This window comes from Bufo bufo, chromosome 4, assembly GCF_905171765.1.
Source record: "Bufo bufo chromosome 4, aBufBuf1.1, whole genome shotgun sequence".
In the NCBI taxonomy this organism is placed as follows: Eukaryota; Metazoa; Chordata; class Amphibia; order Anura; family Bufonidae; genus Bufo; species Bufo bufo.
Window position 1 is genome coordinate 287,918,889 of NC_053392.1, and position 13,794 is coordinate 287,932,682.

The following is a 13,794-nucleotide window of genomic DNA, read 5'->3' on the forward strand; positions in this document are numbered from 1 at the left end:
TTCAAATATTTGACTTTAAAGATGGTCTTTCTTCTGGCTATAGCTTCAGCCAAAAGAATTTCTGAATTGCAGGCTTTCTCTGCAGTTCACCCGTACATTATTTTTCTACAGGATAGAGTACTCCTGAAGTTTTTACCATACTTCAGGCCTAAGGTGCCTACTTTCCAGAATATCAATCAGGTAATCTCTTTACCAGTTTTGTTTACAGCCTCCTCCTCTGATACTCCAGCTAGAGACCCGCTGGATATTTCAAGATGCCTCCAGATCTATGTGGATAGATCTAGAGAATTTAGGATAGATGAGAATCTCCTTATCCTGTTTGCCGGTAAGTCTAAAGGCCATAAAGCGTCTAAAGCTACCATTAGTCGCTGGATCAAGGAGGCCATTATGGAAGCTTTCGTCTCCCAATCCCTAGATCCTCCGGAGTTTGTGAGAGCCCATTCTACTAGGGCTGTCTCCACCTCGGTTGCGGAGAGAAGACTCCTCCCCTTAGAGTTGATCTGTAAGGCGGCCTCCTGGAGCTCTGAGTCAACCTTCATCTCCCATTATAGGATAGATGCTAGGATGGCAGAGTTTTCGGCTTTTGGGCAGACTGTTCTTAGTTCTGCCAGGCATGAGGACCCTCCCTAGGGGATTCTTCTTGCTATCTCCCCATCTGTGCTGCTGGTAGGACGTAAGGGAATCGTTAATTTCTAACGATAATTTGTTTTCCCCCTAGTCCTAACAGCAGCACACAAATATCCCACCCTAAAATACATTATGCTTGTTAAAAACACGGTGGGCTGGGGGGTGATCTCCTCCCTTTCAGGGAGCTGAAGATCGTTTATTGGTTCTTGGGCTCATTAAAAATTCCGCCGGTCCTACCAGTCCACAGGGGCAGTTAACCCATCTGTGCTGCTGTTAGGACTAAGGGAAAACAAATTATCGTTAGAAATTAACGATTAGTGTAGGGATGTATATGTCTTCATGGATGTCTTATGGATGTCTATATTGGTGAAGGGAGATAATGGTACCTTAAATGATAGTGTAGAACAGTAGATGGGTTAATAATTCAATCTGTGATGGTCTAGTGTAGAGAAGGCAGTAACAAAGGCATCTTTTATGGTCTAGGGTAGTGCAGGGATTAATGCTAACAATTTTGGGTGTCCTGGTGGTAAAAGAGTTAGTGTTAAAGGGGTTATCGCTTGACTACTGTAAAAAATAAAAATCAGACATCATATAGTACATAACAATCTCTTTCTAACAAAGCTAGAACCAGCCCTGTTCCTCACATGAATATAGAGATCTACCCATTCATTGCCGTGCTAGATTTATATCAATCTGACAGCTCCAGGGGAGTGTCTTATCTGCTGCAGTTAAGGGGGCGTGTCCATTCTGCTGTAGCTCTCTCCCTATCACAGCTCAGGAGGCAATTGAAGGATTAAACTGAGCGTGTGCGGCCTTCTCAGTGAGCTGGACAAAGAAATAAGAAAAAAGCAAACAGCAGATGGCACTATACAGATACATTTTCAGTGGCTATGCAAAATTTTTAATTACATGTCGTTACAAAAGTATTCAGATCCAGGTGCTGGTTTGAAAACTGTAGAATATTTTTTTGTGGGACAACCCTTTTACTGTCACTGGTTGTCAAGGAAAGTAAAGTTATTGTTTAAATCCCTAGTGACAGTAAATGAGGTTAAGAGTATGGTTTCTACTGGTTGCCTATCTCGACCTAACCGAAATTAGCTCTTTTTATACTACGCTGATGAAAGTGAGAGTCAGAGAGGCAGAAAGGTGAGAGTTATGTGGCCAAATAGCAATGACCCCAAGAACTGTAGCTGGCAGTGAAACAGACTGTGTTTCTTCGCCACTGTCACGCTGCTGAAAGCCCCATTCTCAGGGCTCGCTTGGAACAAAAGTTTACTCTTCTAATGTCAGTCTTGATCAAAATACAGCTACAGAACAACAAACGACTCTTGTCCATGAAAGCCTACACTGTATGGGGCATTTATGATAATGAAATGCTAATTCAGTTGTATTTTTTGTAATTCCACACAGCCTTTTTTATTAATCTAAAAATACAGTAGGTATATATATGTTAAAATTGCACTGTATATAAATATTTCACTTACCTAAAGCGTAGAACCTGTATTTCCTTAAACCCTGGAAGATTTTCAAACACCTTTTGCATCTATTGCAAGAAACAAATAAATATATTTCTTTAATAAACTAGTATCAGGAGAGAAGCATCAAGACCAGAGAAAAGGTTTAGTTCACACATCAGCACTTTATATATTTTATTAATGTTCCATTTTTTTCCATTACATGAAAGTGTGATAGTTTATCAGATTTTGCTTCAGCTCAAGAACCATCTCATATTTGATGCGCTGTCCATCTAGTCATGATTTAAACTAAGTAATACAGAGCACCAGGCAATCAATAAAATGTGAGACAGGGCCAGGATAAAGAGTCATGACAGCACATTATAGAGATGGGTATTGACCTGAGTAAGTGGGCCAGTATGTCTATTGTAGTCCTTGATTTCCGTGCTTCTAAAGAAATAAGTAATTGTGTCTTGTTCTACATTGTATATGTACAGCTTAGCAAAATGCTCAAATTGGTAAAGTATAAGAGACTTGTATTAGCTTTTTTTCACTTGTGTTGGGGGGCTGGCTAGCATTGCTATAAATAGTTACGTAGCTACCAATTAGAGGTCATGCAAATGTACTGAACAAGGTGACAAATTGTCACCCACTGTTTGCTATGCTTGAAGCGTGAAGGTAAAATGGGTTCCACTGGCCATTAAAGGGGTTCTTTGTTTTAATAATGGCTTTTTGTTTATCTGCCCAGAGTACTCTGTATGCCTGTTGTCAGCACTTTCTTGCCCCTATGCCAGTGATGACTAACCTCCAGCACTCCAGCTGTGGTGAAACTATGACGCCCAGCATACTCCATTCATTTCTTTGGAGTTCTGAGAACAGCCAAGCAAGTGTGCATCTTGGGAGTTGTATGGAGGAGTGCTGCAGGTTAGCCATCACAACCCTATGCTCAGGATGTTTACATGCAGGACTTCCTATATTCATCTACCTCCTTTCTAACCATATCTAACTATATGAGGGCTTTCTAACCAAACCCAACATGCTTTGCTCTGTAATGTATCATAAGGCTTGATCCACTTAGCTAACATGGAGAGGGGAGGTGGAACAAGCCCTGAGAAAAATTACAAAGTAAAGCATGCTGTGTTTAGTTGGAAAACAGGAAATCCTGAATGTAAACATGCAGCCTAGAAATAATACAAGAAGGGGAAGGAAATTGCTGATATGAAAACCAGGTATATGGGGCAATAATACAAAGTTTTGGGGTACTCTGAGCAGATGAAATATTTATTATGAAACCTGAGAACTCCTTTAAGGGGCATTTGTAAGCAGATTTGTACATATGAAATAATGAGCCCCTAGGAGAAACAGGGGCATTGCCATTACTCCTAGAGGGTCAGCTCTCTCTGCAACTGCCATGCCTTCTGCACTTTAATTGAAAGGACCAGGCAGTATAAATGTGATCACATCTGGTCCTTACTTCTCCTAAAGTCAAAGCGCAGGGGTGCGGCAGAGGGAGATGAGTTTAAGGAGTAACAGCAATGTCCCCATTGTTCCTAGAGACTCATTTGCATATATTAAAGCATTTTTTTTTCCCAGCAATGTGAGCACTAGAAATGAGCGAATTTCATATTTTGAAATTTGTTCATGCTTCGTTTACTGGTAAAAAGTGAATTGCGTTATGGATTCCATTACCACGGACCATAACGCAATTCTATGACGGAATGCATAACGGAATGCATTAAGAGGCATTCTGTTATTCATTCCGTCATAATAGAAGTCTATGGCCTGCAAAATGGATCCGTTCCGTTTCCGTTATGCAGGAGAGTCCTAGACCACTGATAAAATGTTCACTGGTCACATGGCCTAAACGCAGCTCAGCTCCATTCAAGTGAATAGGGCTGAGCTGCCATAACAAGCACAGCCATTGTACAATGTTAGGCACTGTGCTTGGTGAGCAAGCAGAAGGCCACAGCACTCACTGGAGCGCCAGAACCTTCTCAAACAGCTGATTGGTGGGGGTCCTTGGTGTTGGACCCCCACCAATCAGATACTGATGACCTATCCAGAGGATAGCAATAAACAAAATGTAGAACCAGCACCACTCGGTCCTTGTTGATGTATCCAAATAGATGCAACATCGGTGAGATGGCCTTGGATCCAACGGCCAGAATATGTAGAAAAATGCAGACGGTATCAGCAGCATCTCACTTTATTCAGACTTCAAAGCAGTAATACAAATGGCAACGTTTCGGCTGATACACAGCCTTTGTCAAGTCTATTCACATTGTGTTACATACATAAAATTTATAATAAAAAACAAGTATTGAAGCAGTGAATAATAAATACTCTTTTGAACTGATGCTTTTGAATATAGATTTTCTCCAGAAAGAGGTGGAAAGCCTCAAAAAAGTGATTGGAGATCTGGATGCCCAAATCCAAGCCCTATTGTGTGGAAGATTATACCATATACAGGGATAAAATGTCTCAGCATGTGACTCGTCATAGAGTGGAGGTCGAGCGTGTGAAAAGAGATAAGTGGTACAGAGATCTTGATGATTACCAATCCAGTAAAGTATATAATTGGCAGTCTACTCAAACTCAGAGAAATAACCGACGGAGGAGAGGGAAACGCTTCGAACAGGGCAAATTTGGCTTCACTACGGGGGACTCTGACTCAACTGATGATTCAGGCACATTGAATTTTTTAGGAGCCAGCAGAGGTGGAGGGGAGGCGGATACCGAAGGGGCGGTAGGAAACACCACCGACCCCACAAAAAATCTACCACCGATTCAATCGGGCCCTCCGAAACATCATCAGGGCCATGTCACAAGATGGGGTCGGAAACAGTAGACCTGGTTTGTTAATATTTCCTCCATACAGCTAAGTGAAGTACAGATCCAAGTCTTTAATCGTGGACTAACTTTTTGCCCAAATACCCCACGGGACTGGTTTGAATTGGAACTGGACCTGCAAAGGTTCTTCAGGCGCCTTAGGTTGAAAGCATTTTTCTCTGGAAAAGAGAACATCAACAAGAAGGAGATTGCTGGTGACTCTGGGACTGCATTATCATGTCACAAATTGGGCTTAAAAAATAAGAGCCAATTCGCTCCACTAAAGAGAAATCATGTTGTGGAGGCATATATCGAGATCATAAAAAAAGTATTGATGTATTACATGCGGAAGGAGCTTGTGTAACAAACTATAATTTATCAGTGATTGAAAGACAGGCCATACAGGATCTAGAAAGTAACAGAAAGCTGACTGTGAAGCCGGCTGATAAGGGTGGTGCCGTGGTCGTGATGGACACGGACAAGTATTTGGGAGAGATTGCCAGACAGTTGGATGACAGTCAAGTGTATGAGGTCCTTGTAAAGGATCCCAAATGGGATCTAGTGGGTATCTTGGGAGTGATGTTGGATAAGGCTGTGGATGAGGGTATCATCAATGATGAGCTGAGTAATTACATCCCATCACTCCCGTGATATACGTGCTACCGAAGATCCATAAAAGACTAGTGGATCCCCCTGGCCGGCCCATTGTTTCAGGCAGGGGTTCCATTTTCAACACTGTCTCCATCTTTCTGGACAAGATCTTGCGTGTCCATGCGACCTCAGCCCCATCCTACATTAGGGATACGGGTCACTTTCTGACCAAATTAAGTGAAATCAGATTACCTAAGAAGTTTTTGCTAGTCAGCTTTGATGTTGTATCACTATATACATCTATTGACCATACATATGGGCTTAATGTCGTCGATGTGGCCCCAGCCAGCACGGGTCTCTCTCCGGGGGCATGCCGGCTGATTCTCGACCTCCTGGAGGTGGTCCTAAAGAGGAATTATTTCCTCTTTGGTGACACCTTCTACCAGCAGAAGCGTGGGGAGGCCATGGGGTCCAATGTGGCCCCGACCTACGCTAAAATCTTCATGGCGGAGGTCGAGGATCGACTGGTATATCACTCCAATTTCCATGAGAGAGTCCTGTGCTGGTGGCGCTACATCGACGACATCTTCATGATTTGGGTAGGCAGCGCCACTGAACTAGAGGCGTTTCACCAACATTTGAACTCTGGTGTCCGGGGACTCCAGTTCACTGTGACTATGTCAGACATGGAGCTGCAGTTTCTGGACGTCAGGGTGTATCTGCAGGATGGGGTACTTAAAACTGATCTCTTTCAGAAACCCACTGACAAAAATACACTGTTGATGTATGATAGTAATCATCCACACAAGATGGTTGACTCGCTGCCATGGAGCCAGTTGTTGTGGGTCCGCCGGGTTGTGTCGGAGGATGATACTTTTGAAAAACGTATTGATGAGATGTGTAGGAAGTTTACAAACAGGGGATATCCCAAGAGGTTGATTAGACGCACTAGAAAGAGGATTAGAGACACGGAGTGCAAGGACACTCTAAATGTGAGCCCCACAACAGAATTGAGACGAGGATCCCTTTTGTGTTCATCTATGGTGAAGATAGTGGCAAAATCGTCACAATTTTTAGAGAAGAATGGCAGATTCTACATCGTGGCCTGTCCACTATCAAGGAATTTGAATTACCTCCCATGATGGCATACAAAAGGGGCCCCAACATCCGTGATCGAGTCGTCAAGGCAGATGTTGGAGGAAAAAATCTAGATAGACAACTACTCCTGGCCCCCAAAAAATGTGGGAATTTCCCTTGTCTCTCATGCTGCAACTGTAGTGGCATCATGAGAGGTGATAGCTTCCCACATCCATACAGTGGCAAAATATTTAAGTTGAAGGGATACTATACATGCAGATCTAGAGATGTAATTTATATGATACAGTGCCCATGCAGCTTTATATATGTTGGTGAGACGACAATGGAACTAAGGGAGCGGATCAATAAGCATAAGAGCACAATAAGGAAAGGGATGATTGACAAACCTGTAGCAAAGCACTTTATTGAATGTGGACATTCCATAAATCAATTACGGTTTTGTGCAATAGATGGGGTAGGTTATCTCCGAAGGGGAGGGGACAAGAACAAGATTTTGAGAAAAAAAGAACTCAAATGGATATATAATCTGAAGTCACTCCAACCCTATGGATTAAACATTGAGTTCAATGTTGCCACAATAGATTAAGTTTGGGTTGAGTGATTTCTTTGTGGCTGTACAATGCTAGTATTGTTTTTACATACAGTGGCCCTTTCCCCATCCGTGATTATCTGAGGCAGTGTATTTGGCAATTCTGTTCTTTGACAATGGCAGAGCAGGATATGCTGATGCCCGCTTTAGTTGTTGGGGGGACAGAATTAGGTTATGAGGAGTGTGTATAGTGACATCAGATTATGCCTCTGTAGATTAGAACATATAGGGGTTACCCTGATCATATGCATATCTGACTTTATTATAATATGTAGATTCATCATCCGTACAGTGTGGGGGCATTATCCCATAATCCATACCCGTATGGATTGGGATCATTGATCATCTAGTTCCCCTTACGCATGTGATTTATCACAGTTTGCAGGTATGGGACTCCTATGGATCCCTGGATACCTTCAGTGTTTTTGTGTGTTGCCGTGGTAACACTGGGACGCCCGTTGTGAGGTCAGTAAGTTGCACGTCGACGCCAGGATGATGTAATCGGGAGCGCTTGTCGCGACTGGATGATGTCAGCAGTAGAGGACGGAGCAACATGATGCTTAGGGGCGGACCGACGGACGCAGCACGTAGGACATCAATGATGATGTGAATGATTAGACAGCTGGGTATACATGCGCACTGAGCGGTAAGGAACGCCGGACATAGCAGGTGTTATTTTGTTTTATATTTGAGATTTAGCAATTACAGACGTTATGTGATGATGGGGTTAACCTTCAGGAGGATTGTTGGAGACTCAGGTGAGGCACATAGGTGAATTAGACGAAGTGAACACACATTCTCATTGGTGTATTTGTGCCATTGCCTGAAATTAGATAATCTGGATGGGGGTGGCGCACTTGTTTTTTATTATAAATTTATGTATGTAACACAATGTGAATAGGCTTGACAAAGGCTGTGTATCAGCCGAAATGTTGCCATTTGTATTACTGCTTTGAAGTCTGAATAAAGTCGATGATGTGAGATGCTGCTGATACCGTCTGCATTTTTCTATCCAGAGGATAGGTCATCAATATATAAGTCTTGGAAAACCCTTTTAACCCCTTCCTACACTGTAACTTAATGCAGCCATAATATCTTTCCCTACTGTCCAGGGAGATATATAGCTATTATATATTTCTATGAATTTAGAAGTAGGAATGAATGAATGAATGAATGGAGTCTGGGCTAGTCCACCTATTAGATCACAATATCAGCACTGAGAGGAGAGAGCAGGAAAGCTACGCAGTACTGAGCATGTAAGTCCATCAGTGAATGAAAGAGGTAGACCAGAAGGATAATCAGCAGGTGGCGCTACCAAAGAGGAACATGTAATGTACATAAAAATTGAATAATATTTCAATGGAGTATATTACAGTAATGCTTCAATTAAAATGCCCTGTTCATTGCATAAGAAACATTTTTGTAGGATAACCCCTTTAAATGTGAACTTTACACTAACTACTAATAATTTGATAGTATTCACATTATTTCCACTTATAAGCAGCAGCTAAATGGTTATTGGGTGCTGTGGTAGACTCTCATACCTGAACTATGGCCTTCTCTCATGGGGGCACTGGGGCTGTTTTTGCCGTTATTGGGGTCAATGTGTTGTTTTTAAAAAAAGGGGTTGGTTCAAGATGCCTTGACAGCTGAAAAATAATTCATGGCTTGTGAAATCCCTGACACTCAGTTATCACTAGTGATGAGCGGCATAGGCAATATTCGAATTCGCAATATTTTGCAAATTTTTGGCCGAATATTCGCTATAAATTCACAAATTTGAGAATTCATGATCTCCAGTCATTGTTTACTTGATTGCGAAAATCGGCAATGTGATAAATTTGCGATAAATTTGCGATAAATATTTGTGAATTCTCGAAGTGGCGATATTCGCGATTAAAATTTGCGATTCGAATATTCGCGCTCAACACTAGTTATCACCTGGTTATGCATTTTCCCTGCAGTGAACAGGAGCTTCTGAGCTAAAGAAGGTGCATGCAACATGTTTTTGACCTTTATGACAGATACTCTTCAATAAACTTTTGGGTATGGCATGAGCCAAATTTAAGATGTATAGTTTTGCAGCTTCACATGCAACCTGTTACCCAGGAGAATTACTATGTAAGCAAATTGTAATAAAAAATATCCTCTTTAGTCCAAATACTCTAATATGCAAATACTTTCCAGCAGATGCCTGCTAATGAACTACAGTAGCTTGTCATTAAAATAATTGAAAGTTAACAAGTAGGCTCCTGTAAATATTTATATTTACATAAATAATTTATATTATAAGTTATATTATTTATGCAAATTCAACTTTACTTTCTTACGAGGTGTAACAAGTCGTAGAGATACTGAAATACTAGCATAGGTTTTCCTTCTGGCAAGTACCGACTGAGAACAAGATGAATAATATAAGTATCAATACCAACAGCAAAAGTTACTGTTTTATGGCAATATTTGCATGCAAAGGGGCATTTCTGAATTATAAAGTAAGTTTTTTTTTCTCCTTTGTGTTTTTGTAGCAAGTATTGCTTTACTTTAATATTACTGTTAATACAGTAGGCTTTGATTCAATATAAGGTAAACTGATGCAATTATCTTAATACATTTGTGAGAATAAAGTGTATACATTTGCATAACATGAAGCAATACAAAATAAAGGGCCTTACAAGGTTAAAGGGGTTTTCCAAGTGTTTTCTTGGCTGATGACCTATCTTCTTTGAGAAGGCACCCTTACCAAGCACAGTGTCATACATTGAATAGTGGCTGTGCTTGGTGTCCCAGCTCAGCTAAATTTGCTTGCACTTTCCTGGGCCAACCTCTTCCTGGGCTGGTGGGAAGACAACATCGTCTTTCCAGGTCACCACACTTGGTGGAGTGAGAAGGTGGCTTTCTGGACAAGATATATAGACGACATCTTTTTGCTTTGGAATGGGAGTAGGAGGGAATTTGCTGATTTTATAAATGCCCTAAACACCAATGACATAGGCCTCAAATTTACGTCTGAGGTACAGGAAGAATGTATCAACTTCCTAGATGTCACAATACATAAACAAGGCGAAAAATTGGTCAGCACAATTTTTAGAAAATCCACGGCAACAAATTCCATACTACACTGGGGAAGCCACCACCCCACTCCACAGAAAAGAGGTATCCCTAGGGGACAATATCTTAGGATTCGCAGGAATTGTTCAGGTTTAAACGACTTTCACTGCGAATCTAGGAAACTGTACAAAAGACTGACCGACAGAGGGTACCCAAAAAGTACACTAAGAGATGCTTTTCAGCAAGCCCTAGCAACAGACAGAGAAACTTTACTTGTCCCTAAAACACATGGGGATGATGGCGGGGCGGAGACACGTCTCATCTCCACATTTGACATGGCCAACACTGAGATAAGGACCATTCTAAAAAAATATTGGCCAATTTTACGGATGGACACAAGTGTCGCTAAAACATCTCATCCTACCCAAGCATAACTTATCGCAGGGGTCAGAGTCTTAGAGACAGACTGGTCCACAGCCACTATACGCCCCCATCCCCACCGGGAACGCGGCTCGATCGCCGCCCCATTGGCATGTTCAAATGTGGGACATGTAAAATCTGTCCATTCATCTCCACAGGCAAGTCGATCACATGCTCAGCAACCCAAAAGGTGTTTACAATCCGGGATTTCATTAACTGTAAAAGCAAAGGGGTAATTTATATATGTCGTTGCCCTTGTCCTAAGGACTACATTGGAAAGACCCTGAGGGAATTAAGGAAAAGAGTGGGCGAGCATGTAGGTGACATTAAAAAATAACAGAATCACACCAGTGGCAAGTCATGTACATGAATATCACTCAGGAGATCCCCGCTCACTCACCTTCTCGGCACTAGAGCTTGTACCCATGTCCCCGAGAAAGGGGGACTGGGATAACAAAGTTCTGCGCAAAGAAGCAGAGTGGATCTACAGGTGCCACTCACAAGCACCTGTTGGCCTTAATGAACGACTAACGTTTACTTGTTTTTTGTAAGGTTTCCTCATACCTCATGATTCTGAGAAGATAGCTTTGCAGGTTCGGGACCTCTCTTCCTTTTTTCCGATACTTGCCTCTATCTCTCACACAAAGTACCCAATATATGGTATCAGAAGGGTCTGCGCTATATCATGCCATACCCAGCTAAACTATCTTCTACCTAAAAACTTTATTTACTCTGATCAGCTGATAGCGTAGATTTTATACACGCATCTACTGATCGGATTAGCTATAACCTAGAAACGACTCTGTCCTGCTACTGTTTTGCTGTCCCTATAAACTTGGAGGGTTCTTTTACCGCTGGAGATCTAGGAATCATGCATCCAGTGAGGCAATACCTAATGACCCCATCTGGATGCCTCATATAACACCTAATCTGCTCAGACTAAAACTTACCATAGGAACTGTATTCCAAATATAACTATCTTCAACTCTGCCCCTATAAGATGTTTAAAGATTGTCTAACTATAATAATCAAACTGGAATAATAGGTTGCCACAAGTGGGTATACCTTATCCAAATCTTTATCATAAGGGGAGTACTTGGAGCGCTATGGCATCGCTATTCCGGAAATGACGTCGGCGCTTCAGCAGACAGGAAGCGATGCATGCGTTCCAAGGCATCGGAAGTAGCGGAGCGTGCATTCCACCGACCGGATATGCGGCTCCTTACAGAAAAAGGCGCCTTTCACCGATCATTTAAAAACAGCAAAAACACATAGATGCCTCACTGCCCCATCGGATACGGCAGGCGGCAGTCCAAACTACAAGGGGACATCTAACATGTAAGTCACCGCTACTTGGAATTCTATATGAACCCTTTTTTTCTATATAGTCACAATACTGACAGCGGGCTTCTGTATGATATCTTATTCCTAGGTGACATCTCCTCTTCTGGGGAACAAATGTGAATCCTCGGTTCCTCCTTAACGGCCTGCCCCATCATGGCATCAGTCAGGACACAGTAACTATATCTAGATTATCTGTTGTGTTTTTTTTTTTCATCTTGCCTGATGTTACTTATTATAACTATTATCCTCTAACCGACCCCCTGACGAACCAAAAGTGGGGAAACGCGTCGGGCTAAAATATATATATAATCTAAAAATTTCTGACATCTCTTGTAATAAATTCCCACTGTACAGGGTTGTACAGGGCAAGACAGGGTAGGTACGGGGACAGGGTGATCCCACCATTAGGGCTCATCCCTGGGCAGAGGACTATCTTAGGGCGGGTACAGGGAAAGAATCATCCCTAACACCCCCATCAATGTGCCCCACCCTCTACCCAACCCCAAGCCTCAAAAGTCACTAATGCTACGGGAATTTCGTACACATCTGTATTATTTTTGTATCTATTTTTCTTCACCAATTCACGGTGGTAGCTGGGCAACATCTTGTCCTATTATTATTTTGGATACCCAGTTATCAAAGGGTGTCTATACTTATGCTTTTTTAAAATAAAACGAATAAAAGCGAATTTTTAAAGGGTCCAACTCCAGGTTTAAACTCACGTATATGGACACTTATACTAACTGTTTATGTAATTCTATAATAGATACACTTTCAGTGCCGCTGCCTTCTCAAACAGCTGATCAGCGTGGGTCCTAGGGTGTCAGACTCCCACCGATCAGATACTGATGACTTATTTGGAGCATAGGTCATCAGTAAAAACACTTGGAAAGACCCTTTAATTTGTAAAAAATTGAAATAGCTTAAAAGCAAATTCTAGCTATGGGATATAAGAGGCATAATGTACCACAAATACAGTAGATGTATGTTGGGCATCATCTCATATACATGCATTGTTAAGATTTAGGGGATCTGATGCAGAACAGTCCGAGAGGCAGGCACAGCTTAACCAGTTCCCTACCACCACATCACTATATATAATGTGGTGGTAGTCTGGTAATTTAGAGCATCCATATAAATAAGCTGGCATCTTCACCTAATGCCCTGCACATGATGGTGCTAAAAATCCCTGCGACGTTACACAACCACAGTTACAGGCAAGGCTCTGGAGCAATACTGAAGTGCTGCCATGTCTTTAGCCCCCTGGATGCCACAATCAGTATTTTACACTACCACGTGGTCCGATCACTGAGTGCTGTAGCAGACTGAGGCCATATGAAGGCCACAGGGAAAATCTAATAGGCTGAGGGATAGGCAGTCATTATACACTGCTCTACATAAGTAGTATAGTTTATTATGTAAGTGGTCAAAATATCATTGGTAGTACTGGAACTAATGGATACAGTTAAAAAAAAAGTTTAAAAAAAAATGGTTCAGGTAAAAAAGTAAAAACAAATAAACAATATTTTTCACAAAAAAGACTATCATGGAAAAAACAAAAACATAACGAACTGCTGCAGAACACCATGCCCTTTTTCAGATGTGGCTTTAAGTTAACCACGATGTGTGTACATACCATAAAACACGGGTGTCCCCTTTCAGTGCAAGCCCCCATACCTAGCAAGCTCTACCTTAGGGCTCATACACATAACCAAGGTTTTTGTCCACACCTGATCCACATTTTTTGTGGATTTTTTAAACTTAGTACTTTTTCCCTGTACAGCTCTGCAGAGG

At 41.8% G+C, this 13,794-nt stretch overlaps 1 protein-coding gene across 1 annotated transcript in view; it reads right to left on the bottom strand.

Moving 5' to 3' along the window:
• The window catches only part of IMPG1 (interphotoreceptor matrix proteoglycan 1), a 133,197-nt gene that overhangs the window by 43,373 nt on the left and 76,030 nt on the right, over positions 1–13,794 (bottom strand). The window contains exons 7-8 of the mRNA XM_040430042.1: positions 9,511–9,582; positions 2,112–2,170 (exon numbers count right to left, since the gene is read on the bottom strand). Coding sequence (XP_040285976.1) covers positions 2,112–2,170; positions 9,511–9,582 — 131 coding nt within the window. The remainder of the gene's footprint in view (positions 1–2,111; positions 2,171–9,510; positions 9,583–13,794) is intronic.